The sequence below is a fragment of the Neodiprion pinetum genome, chromosome 2 (genome assembly GCF_021155775.2).
Source record: "Neodiprion pinetum isolate iyNeoPine1 chromosome 2, iyNeoPine1.2, whole genome shotgun sequence".
NCBI lineage: Eukaryota > Metazoa > Arthropoda > Insecta > Hymenoptera > Diprionidae > Neodiprion > Neodiprion pinetum.
The window spans coordinates 32,468,214-32,489,285 of NC_060233.1; the positions used below are offsets into that span (position 1 = coordinate 32,468,214).

Here is a 21,072-nt window from a genome sequence, read left to right on the forward strand (position 1 = left end):
ATTCAAATTTTGAATCGTAAAATTAGAAGCGATATGCGGGTGATTGGAAATAGTCAAAATTAAAGTCTGGCGCTTTATTTTCATAAACTTGAATTCGTTTTCCAATTACACACATATTTTCTGAAACATTTGTTTTAATCTCGAGATCTAAGTTTCGGTATTCAAATATGAACACTTCTACGACGATCATAGCAAATGCTGACAAGAATACTTTCGCAGTTCGTCAAAAAAGTAACTCACCTAGCATGCAAAACCGCGACTCTGTTAGGCGCGGCGTTTAGCCAAGAATCGAGCTCCTTGCAAAGAGCGCAGAGTCGCTCTAAACTCGGTGCTAAGTTTTGCGGCCATCCTGACTCCCGCGTATTTGGCTCGTTGGTTCGTCCGGGTGAGGAAAGATTGAAGATCTGGAAAAGGGCGAAGGCAACGATCGAATTACCGATAGTAATTATCTTACGGTAATTGGCCTCTTTCTTTTTTTCCCCAATTTCATTTGGTCCGTCAATTTTTTTTTTTTTTTTTATTTTCTTGTTTTCGTTTTTTACCACGTAATTGTCCCCGTGTTTTCCTCGCAGAAGGGTCGTCGCGTGGTCCAGGATCCCTCGGGCGTCTTCCTTGTACCACAAGGCAATTATCCTTTCGGTGACGTAGCTCAGCTCCATCACTTCGCTCACTCGGCTGTTTCCGTTCCCTCCGATTGACACTGCGTCAGCTCCGACGCCAGGCGTCCGCGGCCTCGTCATCGTCGTCGTCACCTGGATAACAAACATTTTTCCATGGGTTCGACAAGGACTTTTAGCACATTGACAGACCATGTTATTCCCTTTAAATTTTAATAATATATATAAAAAGAAAAATAGTGAACACTCGGTTAGTTGAGACCAAGTGTAATATTACTCGGATTTTCAATTCTTTATCTATGCGGTTGGATAAAAAAATATAATGACATTTTTGTGATATAGCCGGTTTCGATTCATTATATACAGCAGTGCTCAAAAATATTTCGATAGTATAAAATTTGTTATCATTTGGATCCATCGTTTTTCTTTAATTTGTTTATTTTTTTCTTTATTTCAACTTCATTTTCCAACGAATGAGATTTAATTTTCTACAATTATGTAGAACATCGAATTTCTTTCAATAAAAAATATTATTGATTTTTTAATTTAATATTAATATTTGCAATTAACCCAATTACTATATTTGTCAAAATACGTTTGAGCGCTGCTGTGGAATACGTTTTCAATTGTCGAAACAAATTTCGTACTCTATAGAACGGTTTTTTTTGCCCCGTGTATAAATTTGTCTAAATGGGTTCTATATGCTCAACGTTTCTTTATATTCCCTGGACTTCTCTGCATAATATTGTATACATGTTGCAAATAACGTCGATATGACGTGTTTTCCCTGATGCCCGATACCGATTTAGATGTGCAATCTCTGCAACACGATGGACACGATGCTTCAACGCAAATGAGAGAAAAAACATAAGTGGAAAAATACCGGAAAGGATCAGCCGACTGTTATAACTTCACGCTTGACTTCGTGAGAAAATCCTAACACATTGTAACTGTTTGATTGTCACCGCTTACGTGTAAAGAAAAGTGAAGGCTATTGTTATTTTGCCGAGGTAATAGCCGTACTTTTTTGTTCGTATGCGCGCTAATCTGTGTTTGTATTAATAAATAGTGGGCAGTAGCTATTTTCTTTTGTAAATATAATAGGTGCGATTATTTTTCCCCTAATCACGCCCTACATGGTCCGATATTATTCGACCATCGGCGTATAATACATACGAATGCGTACGGACACAGACATGTATCTATAGTCACGATGTATTTCGTTGTTTCTGTTCATCTCGTACCGGAACCCAATCACACAAGTTGAACGAAGTTTTTCATTCCCCCCGCGGTGTGGGCCGTATACATCCACACAGATATAGGAATGTAGGTACACACGTTGACCGGCTTCCTTAATTAACTGCAGTAATTGAACCGTCAACTTTTTATTGTTCGGATATCAAAAGGCTCATTATTGCCGCTCAAGAGGGATGAGAAGGCACGATTTTAATTGCCAACGATTATCCAAACTGCCTTCCTTCGTATGCTGCAGCAGCATCAGCTGCAGCTGCGCTATAATCGACGAATTGTAAAAATGAATAGCCACGATTCTCTCGCCTCAAATTATCGACACGAATTATTATTCGTACGTACGTATCCTTCGTGCGGTGTAAGCTGTACAGATAAAATAAAAAAGTAGAATAAAATAAAAAAAAAAATCAAACAAAAATCGCAGAAAAGTCAAGGAATGGAAAAAGCGTGAAAAAACGATGCATAAACTAAACGCGCGGCTTACCCTCGCCGTGTAAACGGGCCTGTAGAATATTTTAACAAGAAATTTTGCCTCGGGCATCGCACGCGGTAAACTTCTTGCACGCTAATACACATTTATTGGGAAGATGATGTTTCTTCGCGGCTCAACTCGTACTGCGTTAATCTCGCGTGTTTCGCGATACTTGCCGAGGCATCGCGGAATGTATTATACGCGCGTGTATAGGTTTGATAGCTTCTTCCTCGTTTGGAGCAAGGACGTTATTATACGCGTACGTACGTAAGCCTAGATATAATCAACGTTGCGCAACAAATGCATGTCGGTATGTAGGCAGATGCGTAATTTCTACGACATTCACGCTCGGCGACGTCCAAACTGCTCGGTACATCAGCTTAAATGTGACTTGAATCGTTACGAAAACTCCCGCCGGATTCGGCCATGGTCGCTACACGCGGACGTAGCTGCGTCTTGGGTTGCCTATCGTTCTGCATTACCGATTCCGGTAATCGCGTCGGTCATAGTAAACCCCGTTTTATCGCCTCTCCGATTCCCGCAGTTAGTAAAAAATTTCCGTCTAATTTAGTAGCTACGAGTAATGACTGCAGATTTTTTTGTGCTTATTTGATTATTTATTTATTAATTTTTTTTTGTTCCTTTTCATCAATCTTTCTTTTTCCCATCCTGACAAAAATTAACTTTAATAATGGTGCGTGGCGCAGCCTGAACAACTTGGAATTGATATTGCAGTGACCGAAAGCCGGTTCTTCTTTTTTTGTTTTTGTTTCTTTTTTCTGTTATTCCTCTTCTTTCCAACCGCTCAAACGTGACATCAATCGGTAATTCGGACCCGGAGGTAAAACCACAAGATACTCGTCGGCTGCAGACCACGCACGGCTATAACTTATAGGCACGTTTCAACCCCAACGAATTATATTTAGAAACGTGTAATGAGTTTTTGCCGGTTGAAATATGGCACTAAAATTTTCAATTTGCTGCCGTCGTTTTGTGGTTACGTGCAATTTTCATTTGCATTTATTTGTGTACTGAACGTTTGAAAGGAAATGAACACCTCTCACGTTAGCTCTTAAAGTACGTTCGCGAACGTTCGGAAAAATGTTTAAACAGCAAAAGCAATTGCTGTAGTGAACAAAAAGTGTTCTTATATTGAAATGAAATTACAGTGAAGAAAAACGCTTGAACTTTGGCATTCCGAGATCGCATACGAGTCATTCGAAATTGATCGACGCCTTTTTCAATTTCTTCTTTCCCAAGGGCACTTGAGCCCTGGCCTTTTCCTGACATACGACTACTCGTTAATTATTTGCCGGATGTTCATACATTGCACTCGTGCGAAAGGCTAACGAGCAATTCTTAACTCAATTATATCTGATAAACTTACAATTGCTCACGTTTGATATTAATTGAAACTAGAAGAAGAAAAGGTCGAAGATACGTTACACGATGAAAACTATTCTCCTCATCAATTGCAGTTAACAGTCGCGTATACACGTATTCAAGCCGATAATAAATTGATTGCCATTCAAGAGAAATGCACTGTTAAAATATTAAACTCGAGAAAAGGTAGAAATGAAGAGTGATGAATAATAAATTGGGTAATTTAACAGAAAATTCTTACCTGTTTCGACCGAGAAATCGTGTTGGTGGTATTCTTCGACGGGGCTTCATAGTTGCTGTTGTGCTGTAACACAAATAGTGAAAATGTGGTGTTAATTACTTTTCAAAATATCTTACAAATGCTTTATAGGTGGGACTTTTGAAATCGTGTACACTCGGAACAGAAAATAAGTACGTGATACTATTTCTGAACGAGTGAAAGATGTATCAAATCAATCGACGCATAGAATCAAATCAATAACAGGTATGAAGATTATAATTATGGATCAACATTCTTGCAATTAGTCGTGATAATTCAGGATTTAAAGTGGGAAAACTGTGTGTGGCGGTAAAATATTTCACACCTCTCGCTCGATGTGCAAAGCAGTGTGCCAAATGGTGAAGGCTATCCTATGCAGCAGGGTCTGAGTTTCCCCGGGTAAAACGATCAGATCGCCGTCGTCTCCATTTTCATCGTTATTATTGTTGTTCAAAGCGTTTAAATTGTTCGAACTTCGCCCGAGTCTCTCACCGTGACGACAACACCGAGCTCTGAGCCAGGATCGTGATAAAGAGCTGTTGTTGGAGCTGGCCATAATTTTATTTCGCGTTGCGTTTGTCTAAAGTCTTCATTTTTATTTTTCGTTCTGCGTTTAAAAAAATTCTTCTCTTTTTTTATTACTCGCGATATTCGTACAGCTTAAAGAGATTCGACCGGTTAATTTCTATGTGATTCCACCGCACAGACGTTTGTTCGTGAAAAATAGTTTGGGTACGTCACAACTGTTTAACGAATAAAACTGGGTGGCTGATACAGAGTGATGGAAGATGTGTAACGTGCGCTATTCGTCTCCAACGATATCATGTAACACTCGTAGTTTTAATCTCGGTATATCTTAACCACTGTAGAAGGTACACATATATAATTCAAGAACTGAGATAATAATACTTAGGAAATCAGATAAGAGCAGAACGAGCGCACAGCGTTTTGACTCGCGTGTTCATACTGTTCTCCGTTTCTCTGTCGCAAATCGACCATCGTGCAGCTACGTATGATACACGACAAAAGTTTCGTTCATAGTCATTTATACACGCATATGTGACTTCAAACGAGTGCAGATCTTTATACTAAATCCTCGTTTTCATCTCTCCGTAACACTGTAATTACGAGAGATTACAAACTCGGGTTTGAAAAATATTTCTCACGGGTATATCGCTCGATGCCTATTTTCCGCGCAGCACCATAAAAATCGGTGGAAATATAGCGACGAGGGATTGTACCGTGTAAATTTTTTGTTAAATCGATTTTGAGTAAAGAAAATGAACGAATAAATAAATAAATAAATAACAAAACAACCCTGCACCGAATAGAAATTAAAAATTTCTACCGATCTTCTTTCCAAAATTTTGTTTCGCGACAGTTTAAAACGATCCAATTAACGCTCGATAAAATCCCGGGGGATCCGCCCTGGTGCAAATGTTATATACGATGTAGGCAAGGCGTGTGCACGATACCACTCGGCATGTAAAATCAAGTTTAGAGGATGGATCCTGGGGCGAAGGACGTACGCGGTCTACTGGGAGCGAGGCGGCAGGGTGTGCCGGGATGACAGCGAGTCGCCATGACGACGGGGGGCGTCGAAGGTTTCCCGGCTACGCAAGCTCGTCGAGGATCGAGAAGCCCAGGACCGGCACAGCGCTGATCTCCCGGACGGATGCTGCGTCGAGACGCCGCCGGCTCTGACGTACCTAGGTGCCGAACCCGGAGATCCTGCGCGCGCGACCTTGACACACCGAAATCCGTTGGGATAGTCGGGGCTTACCGGGGAAAAGCTCGGACCCCGGTGACCTTGGCGCACTGACACGTTATCTCGAGGATTTGCAGGACGCGTCCGCATTTCTTTCCTCTCCTTATTCGCGCGCTTTTTCTTATCCTTTGCGCGACAAAGTGTCGTCCTGAGAATTGCTGTCGTGCACAGAGATGCGGAAAGATATGAAACTTGGACATAGCGGATCAATGCGCGCACTCAATTCGAGTAAAACGAAATGCTTGTTTCTCGTGTAGCGACGATCGAAAAAGTATAGTTTTTGGTAATATACTCGTGCGATTCGATGCGATGAACTTTCGAAAAGTTTGAGAGCGTAATAAGGTACAGCTTTACCGAAATTCGGGATAAATTTCTTTTATTGTATCGGAACTGTATCGGTAAAAACTTTATGTATTCATTGCAAAATAACAAAAATTGTGTTATCTTAAATTGTTTGAAGTGAAATCACGTAAACGCTTTCGGGGTATTCAGAATTCATTCCGAGTTACATTGCAAGTATTTTAAATATTTTAAAACCTTCCATAATCACGTGAATAATGTATAGAAATTCTGGTGTTAACAAAAGATCCAGGGGACTTCCACGTTCAAGAATCGGAAACAATTTAAATATGATATCGAAAATCCTAAACAACTTATTCTTTGACGTGCTTTTCTAGTCACGTATAAAAATATTCAGATCAATATACGATGCAAGTAATTGTGAGATAGGAAATAATTTTCAGATGTTTGCTTTGCTTGAGAAGATATGTCCCCTATACTTTTGAAATTTTAGGCTTTTAATTCCGAGTATGTATTAAGAAAGAAACAAATAAATTTCTTCACATGTCCATACATAATGCTTCTCCACCCTTGATATCCACTGTTCCAAGATCCTTCCGACGTGTTGGTTTAAGCGAGCCTTATTTAAGGTTGACAGGAAATCAAAAAGATCCCGCGGGATCTTGGAACGAAAAGCCGTGGATATATAGGTATAGAAATATAGGGTAGATGGTAGTCAGTTGGGTTTAATTTGAAGGAGGCTTAGCAGCGCAGCGAGTACCCCTCGAAACAATTGCGTATACTCAGCGAAGGCCCTCCTCTCTCCAGAATGGAAAGCCCTTGCGGGATCAACAACTGCGGCCAGTACGGGTTTAGGTTCAGGTTCAGGTTCAGGTTTAAGCTGTAAGTACATGTTGGTATAATACGCCTAGCGTTTAAATCCGACTAAGATACCCCTCACACTCGTGCACTGTTGTTCACTTGATCAAGAGCGATGAGCCGCCTCTGAGGAGCAAGACTCGTGTCAAAATTCAAACCACTGGATCGGAACGTGAATTGACGGATTGAAAATTTATCGTGCCTCCTGAAGATAAATTCGAACTGTCTCATAATAGAATTTAGAGTCGCGTAGACGTCTTAATGTTGGAATGAGTAGGGAGGATGGTACCTCAGAGGATAACACCGCGTCGGAATGAAAGAACGAATGGACGAAACGTCACATCGACAATTGCCTGCAATTGGCGCAAACAAGTGGAAACAAAAAGTCCGATAAGGTGAAACTGCAGCGAACAGCAGCAGTTGAAATTACGAGTAAAGAAAAATTAATCGTTTCAAAAAACGTCCCTGCTTCGATCCACTTGGCGTTCAAGTGTCAATCTTCGTGCGATAGAAAAATGGCCTTGTCAGGTTGTTGTTATCGCACGTGTTACACCTGTACATCCATACTTAAATGTGTAAATGTGTCATGTGTGTACGTAGTTGCGCAATGTTGGATTCAAGTTTTTTCCGCGCAAACAACCGAAACGAATTATAATACATGGGTGTACAAATGTCGCCCTGCTCGCGCGGCGAAGTAAAGCTGATCCATGGAAAAGCGTGCGGCATAGATCCGATCTGCCCATCGTAAGTTACGCCCGATGAGCAGTAATTCAGGGAATGAGTAACGAAACGTGCGTGCATGGGATAGGGAAAAGGGAAAAGGGAATAGAAAGAACAAAAATAGCCTAGAGCCGAGATCGAGGCTGGATGATCGATTCGGTCGCTGCTCGCGCGTACCTGACCCACTTTCTGCTGCAGGGGGGGCTCACCGAATATTCGCGAACGAGTTGGTCTGAAACGGACATTAGGGGCTTTGTCGTGGCGAATTCCGCGATGATCGTGGTCCGGAGATCTCGTGCCAGCTTCGCCGGAGCTTGCGGCGTTAAAAACTCGCGTTAAACGATACGCGCGCGTGTTAATCAAGCAGTTTGACACGCTGACCTCGTGGCTCCCTGGTCTTGTTGTTTTCTCGTCTCGTATAAGCTGCGTGGCAGTGGCGTTCTCAATTGAGGATCACGATTAAAGCGAATAATACGAGGAGAGGGTAAAATTGAAAACGCTATTCGCTGATCTACTGGTTGGGCAGGTCCTTTACTAGAATAAAAATCTTCTAGCAAATTACAGTACGACGCATGCTTCGGATGGGGCCTAATGTGCGCGTTATGGGGTTTTAAGGAGATGATCATTTCCTTTCGAAGAGCAAATACACACGCGCATAGGGACCGATTCACTTCGTGGTGTTGGCTCAAGTTTCATTCTCGACTCTCCTTAATTAGCACCAATAAATTGCTAGTGCTCACAGAGCGAGTGCGAGAGAGAGAGAGAGAGAGAGAGAGAGAGAGAGAGAGAGAAACATGAGGAGCACGGAAAATGAGGAGCATTAGAAGTTGGGCTCGTTTTATGAAACGTACGAGTTTCTCTTCTAATCTTTTCGAGGCTTACTACAGCTGTAAGAATGCGAAGGAAAATTTAGCGCTGCGTTGTACGTCTGTTATTGAAAAACATTGTGCTATAAACAGATGCGCAAAACTCATTATAATTGACGGAAAACAGCGGTGCTGTATCGCTGCTGCTGCAGATGGCTCAAATTAGCGTGATGTACGACGGGTGACGATTAGCTCACGTATGAAACGTGTCAAAGACGCGTAGTTTCTCGTACGGGAGATTACGACGGCTCATGGATACAAAATGAAAGATTATATGGTGAAAAAAACTTTGCTGTATACTTAGGCACAGCTTCTACACGTTTCGTCGATATTTTATATGTACATTATATACTTATATGCACGTTCCGCTGATTATCTTTGAGTTTCATAACAGTGCCGCTCGCCTTGGATCGTGAATGAAGTAATGTCGTATAAATAAGTTTTATCAAGGCGTTTGTCTTTGCTAGATTGCTGAATATCGCCGACCATGACCTATGATCCGAACAACTGTCCGGAGGATCTGTAAAATGTTTTTTCACACACCGGTCTCACACTAACTGCACATCATACGCGCAGCTGTTTGATTTCGAGACGGAGATAAAAAAAGAGCCTGACTCAACATCGTTTGTATATACAATCCGTTCAGATTTCGAAAATCGAACAACACCGGCCTACACCGATTTTCAATCTGGGTTCTAGACGTCAAATTTTCATTTCTTCCACGTAACTTGGAAAAGAAAAAAATAGTTTTATTAGATGCAATTCGCTTTTCTAGAAACGAGTACGATATTTCGGGATTTACGAAAAATGATCTATATTCTCAAACATTTATTGTAAATAACAATCAAACGAAGTCTAGTTTTGCATTCAAATCGCTTCAATTCAGAAATAATAATTCATCACAGGTCAACAGAAAAAATTTATTTGCTCACTTGATATTTAAATAAATAAATTTTGAATTTATACATCGACCAATAACCAAATTCTTCATTATACAGAAGCATAGAATCGAAATTTATTTATTTAAATATAAACTCGACAACATTTGTTTTTTGCTCTTGACAGTGAAATACAAGTTATTAGTCATGGATTATAATTGCATCTCGAATTTGTTTTAATTCAGTTCCTTTCTTCGAAGCATTATGTATGTATACATATATTGCATTCTGCGACTTTGCCAAAATATAAAATAACACACCTCGAGAAGGTGGCGTAACGAAAACTGCGAAGCGGAAATAATTACATTGACGGTGATATGATTTTCATTTTATTACCGTTCACATACCTTGTACTTATCATATATATATATATGTACCTGGGTATAGGAATATGTAACAGAAGCTTTGCAAAAACAATGACTCACCGAATATCTGCAATATGGATTATAAAATCCTTCGTCACACTGTACAGTTGACATCATCTTATTTCTCCCATGTACAATAACCAGACTTAAGCTATACAGTCATTTGAACACAACATTGAGAATGGTAAAGTAGCCTTTAATTTCTTTCATCAATTCACTGTAACGATCAATAATTCTTTTCTGTTCGTCGTCATTGGTTTTCTCAGAGATAATTAATCTCCGCGTTCATCCCACACACTGATTGAATATTTCCAACGTTTACCCCCACCCCTGAAATTAGTAACAATTTATTTTACCTCATACACATCTAGTTATACTCTTTCGCACGTACCGAATAACTTCTCCGGTGTTAAATATTTCATTTTTTCATTATTCCGCGGTAGCTGGGAGGCTATTTTTTGCAACCGGCTCCGTTTAATAGCTGGTAGGATTTTCGGCGTCGCGATGTTTCAGCATTTTTCAACTTGCGATAACCGGCAACGAGGAGAGTGGCAGAAAGACTGACAGAGAGGGGCAGAGTTCAAAACGGTGCTCAGGGCGTCGAGGATCCTCAACAGACATTCGTGGCCACGTACACACGCAACCAAGATCAGCTCCACGCATGCGCCAAGTTCACCTCGTTCCCCGCCGGCAGCTTTACTTATTGCGAACCGCCTCTAATCCTCTCCGATAAATTATATCTCCGTGCCCGTATAATTATATCCGTTAATTCATCGATTGTATCGGAAATTATACCGTATATGTGATATAATTAGAGGATACAAAGTCCTTCTTCGATCGAAATATCATTCGTGCAATGAAAAAGGGAGGATCCTTCAATTTGCACAATTGTAATTCAACACTTGTCCATGACCGTCACTCGCACAGATTTCAAGGTTTGTTTGCCTTTATCTTTTTATTCCAGCCCAAAAACGAAAAAATTATTATTCTACCAAGATTTATGAGTCCACATATAACATTATCGAGCGACGACGCTGCTTCGGTCAGGCAAGTCGTTAAACGGCAAAGAAGTGAAAAATTAACAAGTGGAAAGACCGTTATTATTATACTTGCCCGTGAAAAAAATTAGTTCGTTATGAATATTATTCAGGTACTTCGCCCTCGTTTAAAATGAGCAGGTGAAAAAGAAAAAGGGAGGGGGATAAAAAAAAATAGAAATAAAACATGTAATAAGCAAACGCAAGGAGGCAAAATAATTAAGAGTTGAACGTTAAGTGGAAAGGTCGAGAAGCCAGCCCTCTTTCTTTCGCGTCTTCTTTGCCCCTCTTGCATCCCTTCCAATTAGTCGTGTGGAGTAATTTGCCTTGCTGTTGGATACGTGACTGCATTGTAAAGGAGGGTTAAATATAAGTAAATATAGAGGGATGTGAAATATAAGTGAAGGATGGGTAGAAGAACGAAAATTTAAAAAAAAAAACCAAAAAAAATTAAAAAAACAAAAAAAGAAATGTCAAGCGAAAAAAGCTAGAACCGGAACCGGAAGTGCATTGCCTGGTAATGATGGCGATAGTAATTTGCTTCTTTCACGCATATGTAACTCGAGAGGTCTCGCTTATTGTGAAGTAAAAGGTAGTGAAAACAGTTCGCGATGCGCTGCAGGGGTAGCTAAATCATACGTTGTGATTACGGCTCTGCCGAGGTTACATTTACATGTCTGACCTGGTAGGGCTGTCTAGTTTCCGTCAGGCAGTGGTGAAGGTTTACGAAACATCAACTCCCCCGATTCGGCGCGAGATGCATCCCTCGATGACAAGTCGGCGACGAAAAAGCGCAAATAGTAACAAAAATTGACAACAGGAAAGAGAGGGAAAAATAATATTTATAACTAATATAAGTGGTGTAAGAGGATTTTCAGATGAAAGATGGAAAGGAAGATGTTGCGGTTGCGCAACGTCGTACGTATATACGTAAAACGTATTTTTACTGTAGAATTAAGCCAGGTTAAATATGTACAGTGCTGGTTCAATTTCGCCAGATTTTGGTAAAGGTTATGGAGCCGGAAGGGCAGCGAGCTAACTGTGTGAGAAATTGTACAGAAGCCCCACCCTCGTTGTGCAAGAGCCCAACCCTTAACTGCAGTCCTGACTGTTTAACCTTACCGCTTTAAAACATCTGCTGTTTTCACTGTAATGTATAACTTCGCAGCGACAATTTTCACGACGATATCACTATTGTTATTATCATCATTTCCTCACATCAGCAAGATGGAGAATAAATTGTTTCAGCGGTGGCAAGTCCGCTCTTTTAACGATTTCTTTCATGTAGAAGCTCGTCTTCCAGACGTCGAAATGTCGTCAGATGATTATGTTGTAGTTTTGATCTAACATTTCATTTTAGTATTCTTTGATCTGTAAACTTTCAAGACACGCATGTGGCAATTAAAGTAGCAGAACAGTTTTTACTACCCTATGAAAATTACGTGCGTTCTATAATACGTTTTCGAATTACTTCTAGGTTCTTTATCACTCGTGCTTTTCAATTTCCCTTACCCAAAGATGATTGAAACGGGTTTCACGTCATGTGTCAGAGGCACATGATTCTGAAAATTGAAAGAGTGAAAAATGAGGAATCTAAAGACAGCTTTATCAATACATTTACGTCGATAGTTTTTGGTTTCCTTTTGTTGTCTTTTTTTTTTCAACTTCTACCAAAGCGATTTTCCTTCCCCCCCCCCCGTTTCTCTAAAACATCCAGAAATACGGGATCGGAAAAAATCTCTGTTGTAGTCACCGTCCATTTCTTTCCAACTTTTTGGGTTCTTCTTTCCCTTCTTTTTTTCTTTTACCTTGGTAAAATATCTGGGTCGTCGCGTGTCAACTTTTAGTTAGATAAATATTGACAAATTGCCGGTCGATGGTCGAGTCTACGCACTCTCCACGCCCGGACGGAACTTAATGTTATATCCTTTCAGCCCTGCAGAAGGAAAGCCCCCCCGTTTCCTTTTCGCTCCTTCGTGCTCATCCACCAAATTTTCACTCCGTCGCCAAGTATCAATCTTGCAATCAGGTCACTGCGTGACGGGTAAACATTCATATTACACTTTCCTTTTTTTCTCCTATCCACTTGACCAGAATTAACGCTAACCGAAACTTCCACAGGGCACAGTTTGATAACCTCTACTCACTACTTTTCGATATTTTCATTTCAATGTAAATCCCTGAAGGTTTTTATTGGCTAGAGTTTTTCTGACGTCGTCACACGTTGGGCAGAAACGCACGCTTGTTCAAATCTAAATCGAGTCTGTTGGAATGTTGTTTCAAAATTGATGTCGAATACCAATTCGCGTCCGTCTAACGTTAGACAGATTTTCGCACAACATCTGCGGGCAAAACGAGATTTTTTCATTTCGAATTGTTCAACGATACAGAGGAGAAGGCGAAGCTCTTTCATTTTTCTTTCGTCTGTCTTTTACAGCGGACTATCGGTAGCTGGTTATGGATGCACTTACGACGGAACAGAAGGACCTGCAACTCCTCCGGAAGAGCGAGCTGGTGCCAGATGTTAGTGGCACGTGCTCCACCCCGGCTCGAGGCCTTTCTTAAGTGGCGAAGAAGGAATTTCTCGGCGGCGGACATCCGGAAGCCGAAACGCTTCACGGTTGCTTTGATATAGAAACATGCGATTTAATAATAACTGTCTTTAAGAAATTATTTGAATTTTGATTTCAATAAAAAAAAAAAATTAAACTCATTACCTAAAATCGTATTTCGTCAAACTCTGTAATGCCGTCCTTGCGAACCATCCTCTTCTAGGTGGTAAAGAGTGACTTGTGTTTATTTATATGAATATGAGATAAACTTGAGAACTGTAGTAGATTAGGCGTTAGGGTATAAGAGAATAGAAACAACAAGAAGATTGAAGAATTTTCAAGATATGAATCAAAGTAAAGAAAAACATTACACACGGTACGTCTTTACGAATTGTTTACGCACTTTTGAGACCGCTTGTTTGTCAGGGGAGAGGCAAAGAGCTCAGCGAGCGACCCGCCACTCGTGATTCTGAACGGGTAAATGGCTACTTGAGATATTCGTACGTGTGTGGCATTCTGGCCTAGCGTCAGACTCGCCTCTGGCCAAAGCGATTTGAATAATTTATTTTTATTTTTCTGGCTAGTAGGCACATTTTTACTTATTTTCTTCTAATCTAGCAAACAAAAATTACCTCATAGGTATACAGCGGAAGTGAAGAATCTCCTCGACATTCGCGGAATTTAAAATTTTTCAAGACGTAGTAATTTCGGGATTCTCAGCGAACGTAATGTGATGAGAAACCGTCATTTTTCAAAAATCGCGAGCAAAATTTCCCAGCAAAACTATTCCAATTCCAGGAAAACGTCGCCGGTTCTTCGTTTTTAATTAATTCAATTGAGCAATGAGTCTGGTTCTGGAACATCTCGCAACCAATTTCGGCATATGAGCACGTACAGGATACCAAGCGTTTAAGTGAGGCCCCCGCAGGACGCGCAGGACTGTGTAAGGAAGACGAGATTTCTGGATTAACATGTTTACGACGCGGACGTCCATAAAAACTCTCCTCGGCCAGGATAAGGGGGAGAGGAGGATATACAGTCTGGGCCGAAAGAAATCTCTCGCCGCTCTACAACCCGTACATACATATATCCTGTATATACATATATGTGTACGCGTGCAGTCTTATAAACGAGATGCTGGCAGGCGGGGCGGGTAAAGGGTTGGGGTTGTCAAAAAAGGATGTACAAGAGAGAGAAGAAAAAAAGAACCTAACATAAAATAGAAACGGTGTTTATTTTCATGGGTGTAAAAAACATGGCTAAATTCGGTGAGCCTATGAACTCGCGCCGTCCGTAAGACCACCCGTAAAAACTTCCTCTTTCCAATAATAAATCAAAAACCCATATACAATTCGACAAATTTTTATACGAGAAAATCAAAAATTTTCTTTCCTTTATCTTCGATAATCGAGTGTCACTTCAGGAGGAACGTTATCGTAGAATCATCTACCTATAAATTAATTAACTTTATTGATTTAATTTTTTCTCTTCATCTAGAATATTACGATTCCGTCCTCCAGGCTGAGATAATTTATAGCGTTTCGATTTGAATTTTGATAATAATAATAAAAAAATTAAAAAGAAAACCTTCATTATCCACAGCTGCTGTGCAATATTTGAAGTTTGCCTGTGGAACGACGTGTAACGGCACGAGATACGTATATATATGTAAGTATGTACAATAATAAGCATACGGTATTATACACCAGCCACGTATGTATATTATACATATATTATTCAGTAAGCGGCAAATTATCAATGAAGATAATTAATTTTACGGTTTAGTTTTAACGAGTACATTGCGTCGTTTTTAGTTTGTTTTTTGTTTTCAATTTATTTTCACCTCTTTTACAACCCAGTTTAAATTATATTTTACGTACGAGAGACGGCCAAGTTTGAAAAGAGTCTCCGCGTACGGACGAGAGGCGTAGTGTAATTAGACTTTTTACTCGCAACGTTATATACATGTATACATGTATCGAGTTGCACATATCTTAATTACAATCGTTTCTTATCTCGTGTTTCTTTCATTACCTCTACCCGCAATATTTCGTATCGAATGAATTGAACTTTTCGCCACAGGTGTAACTGTCCGTTGAATGACTTGCGTGCACAACTCGTATCATACGTACAGTTTGTGATTATAATAACGCAAGTTACACTACGTCTAGAATTTGAGTACACAGACTGTGTGATTTCGAGTGCGACAGGGGAATGAATATCGATGTGAAAGAAGAAGCTGAACGCATAAATTCTACGTTTACTTCCTGCAGCGGCAGTCAAGTTGGGCAAGAAATGTAGGTGTAACTTTAAGTCTTCGGGGTTCGCGAGTGGGAAATAAGATGACCGAGAAGTAAGGTAAGAGAAAAAGGAAAAGTACTCTCACCGAATTCTGCTGGCCATTTGTCGGGCTCGGACTCGGCGTGGGTGTAGCGGTCGAACCTTCGGCGGAATTGATGCCTGTAGTGGGTGCATCCGATCCTGGACTACCGACGGTGGGAAAAGCTCGGGCAGGATCAGCCTGCCACTGTTTGTGAATCTGTTGCGCAGTATCCCTGAACCTCGCTCCCTGAAAACGAAGATGAAATTAAGTATGAGGAAAACCGGATCGTTATAAAAAAAAAAAAAAAAAAAAAAACAAGAGCAAGTGAATAAAATCGAGCTGCCGAGATTAATCTGTCCGATAAATCCATTCGCATACACAGGTTCGCTCTTTGCCTCTTATCTCCGCGTCTTTATCTGTCATCTTGATACGTGCACGCCGGAATTATTATATACATCCAATTTTTATACTTTAATATCGTAATCTCGGGCAGTTGATATTACAACAATTGTTGTGTGGACAAAAATTTATCCGTATTTGTATTATTCAAGCAACTTGTAAAAATTGAGAAAGAAAACATCGATCGGGACTCGTAAGAGAGACGTCGAAGAATTTAAACAGATTAAAAGTTCGTCTTGAACGTGCTTCGAAAATTGCCGCAGCGCAATATTGCCTTTACATCGGTGACATAAAATTCTGTATAATGTTTTCTGTATTACGTACAGCTCGTATCAAAGAGCCAGAAGCGTAAAAAATTGATCGAGGGTATACTGATTAATTACCTCGTCGAAAATATCGTCGTGTCCTTTGCCGCGGGACTTGTATCTCATGTTTGCATTGTCTCCGGTTCTATTTCGGTGTTAAAATATACCTCGCCCGTGTAAGAATTTAACTACAGACGCGTGTCGAACAACGAGCATTAAACGTCCGCTTGGATAATTGTGGAGTAAGAATCCTTAGGAAGACAAAAGCCCGTGCTGGAATGAGGGGAAAATAGAATTGTCTTAGGAGAGGATAAACCGTCGTTCAACTCGTCGGCGTCGCGACGCCGGCACGTGAAACTTGTGCACTTGTGATCTTTTTCTGTCTCACTTGTTGTTGTCTTCGTTCTTCAGGACTACCGGCTTTTTAACCGACTATTAATAGGACCTAGTGGCGCTCGAACGAAGGTCGGCCCTCGATGTCTTCTGCAGTGGCGCCCGATATTTCCCTACGTTATATACGCGGCTATATTCACGGGTTCATTCATTATTCATTCGGATATTCAGATAGCCTTGCCGACACGATGCCTCGTTTTTCCCTCCTTCTCTCCTCCCCCTATAATCTGATCTCCCTCTATTTTTTATTTCCCTGCAGATTCACAGTTTGCTAACGCTCGACTCGACTCGCCCTTTATTTTTAGCTTATTATTGCGCTTCCAGGACTCCTCCTCGATCCATCGTAACTGGTTCTTCTGGCACACCCACGCATTTTATGGTCTATGCACTGACTTTCCGCCCTGCCGTACACGCGCACAATTTCTATGATGCAGAGTTTAAATCACTGTCGCACGATTATCGGTCCGGGAATTATGATCGCGAAGCTGCAGAGGCTGTCAGGCGTTGGCTGGAGGCTAGGTTGGAATCGGTCTCGAATTATCATTCTATAATTACTTTATCATATCCACGCGGTGAAGTGTTGCAGAAAATATCCACGAGGTTATCGTAAAGGAAATTTATCGTTTCGTTATAGAATCGATTTGATCTTTGAAACATTTTTTTTTCTGTGATCCAAAGTTCGTTATATCACATTATGTTATCTTCAAATTTACAAGAAGCATATTGAATACAAGATTTTTCGGAAATATCATCTCCAAAGCCTGGATTTCTGCTCGTTACTTTCACTCATTTTTCACCCCAGAGGAAACAAATCGCATAGACGAATGATTAATTTTTCACCATGAAATTGTATGCGATAGAATTAAAAGTGTTAACTTTTAAACGATGGTCCTAATTTACAGACTTCTAGATTGTAATGAACGTAAAAGCCTGTGCACATAAATCCTTGAACATATCGATGCACGTGGGTATATAAATCAATAAACGATTGAGCGTGACCCAGTTCTATTTCTCACTCGCCCACAACAATTGAAACTCCAACTGCTGAATGGTGAAAATAGAGAAATTATATTCCAGAAGAATCGTTCACTGGTATATATATATATATATTAAATTGCAGCACAATACGCAGAAAGTGTGATAACAAAAAAAAAAATAAATAAGAAATAAAAAAGATTGGCACAAGCACGAATGTAAAATATCCCGATTAAATCTGCTCCCAACTTCGTACGCAGCACCAGCAGCAGCGACGTATTTATCGAACGGATCAAGGAATGTTTGATATTCAGGAAAAAGAAGCAGCTGCGTAAATACGGATTTTTAAAATTTTTTTTAAAAGAAATCGTCTTCAACTTTTAATACTTATAAATAAACATCCGGATGAAAGAGTCGAGCCGGAATTTCCCCGTATCTAATCGCGAACGGTTTTTCTTTACACTTTTATCGTATAAATTTCACATCGTAACGAAGAAGCTTGAATTTCATGTCTCTCTTTCTCTCTCTAACTCTCGCTCTCTCTCTCTCTTCCGTCTCCCAACCTTTGTACCGTCTTCACTGTGACGCGGTTGCACTCATGAATATTACGCAACGCCTCCGCGCGGATTCACCCGTTCATCCCGACACGATTTTTATACTTGACAATCCAGCCGTAACCACGTTTAGACAAAACTGGCGTAAAGAAGGTATCCGGACGATATAAAATACCCGCGTACCAGCGAAAATCCATTAACGACGTGAAAATTAAGGATCGAAAAAAAGGACCGAAGCGAAAATAGGAAAGGTTCGCGAAACGGGGCGATTTACGAGCGTCGAACACGAAGCTGGTGGGATCGAGGCGAGTAGGATCGGACAAAAGGCCGGTACCGGTCATTCCGATCGGACGTCCGCCCCCGCAAATGGGTCATAGGATAAAACCGGTTTCCCCCGTGATTTCGACGTCCGCAGCGACATCGACGCGGCCATGCAGACGGCGTGCATTCGTCGATGATCAGCCGTGGAATCGCGCGGCGATTAAGAACGAATTTTCGAGGTACGCGCACCGCCGACTGTCGTCTACGTGCTTCCACGCCGCGGACCGATCAAATGACAGTGCGCTCGCTACGCGACTGATCGAGCTCCGTGCATAGAGGACTACTGGGGGACCAAGTAGCAGCGGCGTTCTCCAGAGCCGAGAGTAAGTCGAGAGTAAGTCGAGAGTAAGTCGAGAGTAAGTCGAGAGCGCACGCTGCACGCACACGTTCGTAGGTGGATCTGCGTTCCGACCGGGCCCCGACGGGCAACCTGGAAACCGGGGAACTTAGTGTCAACCGAAGCTAATCGTAAGCCGCGCTCGTTGCGCGACTAATTTCGTCTCTGCAGCTCGGCGAGTAAGGCAGGTACATGACCTGCAACCTGCGCGCTTCGACATCGGAGGTTTGTTTTTTGGCGGTCTCCTCGGATCCGGATTCCAGAATCGCTGCTTCTGAAGGAAATGCCGTATGCGCAATGAAATTCGATTCGGGCCCACCAAGAAATTTTTTGACTTTACTAACCGACGCTAAAAATTTGTCGCATACCTCGGAGATCAGACTAATCATTTTCTTGATTGAAAACGTTGGAGGAAAATTTGCATTGCGATTGCTAGAATCTGAAACAGCGTGTCGGTTGAATCGTTTGTACCTGTAGAGAAATTGGAGTATGAGATGATGCTTGACAATTAGTTGCCAAGTGAATCGTCAGTCTATTCAATATTCGACAATGTACGTATTACGTACCTAGTGTAGCACAAAAATTTGAGCTCATGACAGAGTTGAGTCGATTCGCCACTCGGTCATTCATTATTCTCCGTTTGCAGTACGAATAATTTCGTCAAATATCGATTGCTTGTTCGTGGAAGTCGTAAAAATTGCTGACCATCGATAAACTGCCAGAATCGAAATTCAAATTGCTGTTCTTCTGTTAATTACCTCTTAACTATACTGTCGAGGCAGGCTTGGAATTTGAAAAAAATGATCACAATCGAAACGATGAAAAGCCGATGTTTCAAGATTATTAAAATGGTCCTAGAATCGTAAATGAAAGAGTAGCATGTGTGACTTTTAAAAGTGGTGAGAATAAGGCTGGATTGGACTTAGCTCTGGCGTTTTGTATGCTCGTAACGAGCGAAGAGATGATTATTTGTCGCGATAAGAAAGTTTGCAGTAGCTGGTACGCCGTGCTATTCGGTCGAGCGAAGAGCTAGGAGACCTTGGGTCGTGTATAACGCAAGAAGCCAGCAGCCTAGCACCCAGCTACTGCAGTGGCAGACCGTGGGTGATATTGCGCTTTGATTCGTCGCTAATCGGCGTCGCGGTTTTGAATTTCAAAAGTGAAATCGAAAATCACCCATACCTGCCTGCACCGACCTTTGCAGTGACATCCGAGCCCAGCGAGATTCTTTACAATCTCATTATACCCGCCACAATTAGCAGTTTCTCTAATTAGTAAACACACCCGTAATATTCATGCGCGAGTAATAATAATCGTGTAAGTTTCACCTTATACCTGGTCTTGTGAGTGCCAAGGTATAATTCGTTTTAATTGCTGAAAGAAAAATTACTCAAGACCAATTATTTATCGCGTTGGGCGAAAGGACGATTACGCACTTACTTCTGGCGATAAAAAAAAAACGAATTTTTTCTCGACAAACTGATTAGGAAATCTACTTGTTCAATTCTTCATATGATTTTCGAGAGGAAGAGACGCGTCTTTTCTTTTTCATTTTTAATCAGGTCACTATTCATTCAACGGTATGATAAAAATTGTGGAGTACCGAACGGAACACGAATCGTGTACAGTATGCATGGGCGTGTCTAACAATCCGACATTCCGTCGACCCAGTTATGAAACGCGCGTCTCGAAGTGCATCGATGGATATATAATACGTACATATCTACATACCTACATACAAGTGTGTGCTCACGCATGTATCTTGACACACTAACCGTAGATACTAGCGTTATTATCTATCGAAGAAAAGAGATAGAAAAAAAAAAGAAAGAACGCACGGTTGCAGCAGAGTCGTAACAGGCATTAACCGCGAGTTTACGACTCGTCGGTGCGTACCCACTAACCAATGAGTGTAAAGCGTGTGTCTTTGCTTTAAAACTTGTGGACAAGAAGTGGAAAAATCCTGATAATAGGGTGACCAAAAATCGAAGGTCAGAAGAGACAACGATGAGAAAAAGTAAAAAAAAAAAAAAACAAAAACAGAAAGAAAAGGCAGACAACGAAACTGCCGGAAGGTCA

General features: G+C 41.0%; 1 protein-coding gene across 11 annotated transcripts in view; it reads right to left on the reverse strand.

Annotated features, from left to right (window-relative positions):
* The window catches only part of by (focal adhesion protein tensin), a 99,110-nt gene that overhangs the window by 30,493 nt on the left and 47,545 nt on the right, over positions 1 to 21,072 (reverse strand). For 5 of the 11 annotated variants that reach the window (XM_046613872.2, XM_046613874.2, XM_046613873.2 and 2 more), the window contains 4 exons: positions 15,773 to 15,955; positions 3,965 to 4,027; positions 543 to 752; positions 241 to 404 (listed from right to left, as the gene is read on the reverse strand). In XM_046613872.2, coding sequence (XP_046469828.1) covers positions 241 to 404; positions 543 to 752; positions 3,965 to 4,027; positions 15,773 to 15,955 — 620 coding nt within the window. Of the gene's footprint in view, positions 1 to 240; positions 405 to 542; positions 753 to 2,352; positions 2,447 to 3,964; positions 4,028 to 4,307; positions 4,554 to 9,857; positions 10,128 to 10,188; positions 10,361 to 15,772; positions 15,956 to 16,491; positions 17,923 to 18,168; positions 18,922 to 21,072 lie in introns of those variants that run through there. The other 6 variants (XM_046613875.2, XM_046613876.2, XM_046613879.2 and 3 more) reach the window with 6 other exon arrangements.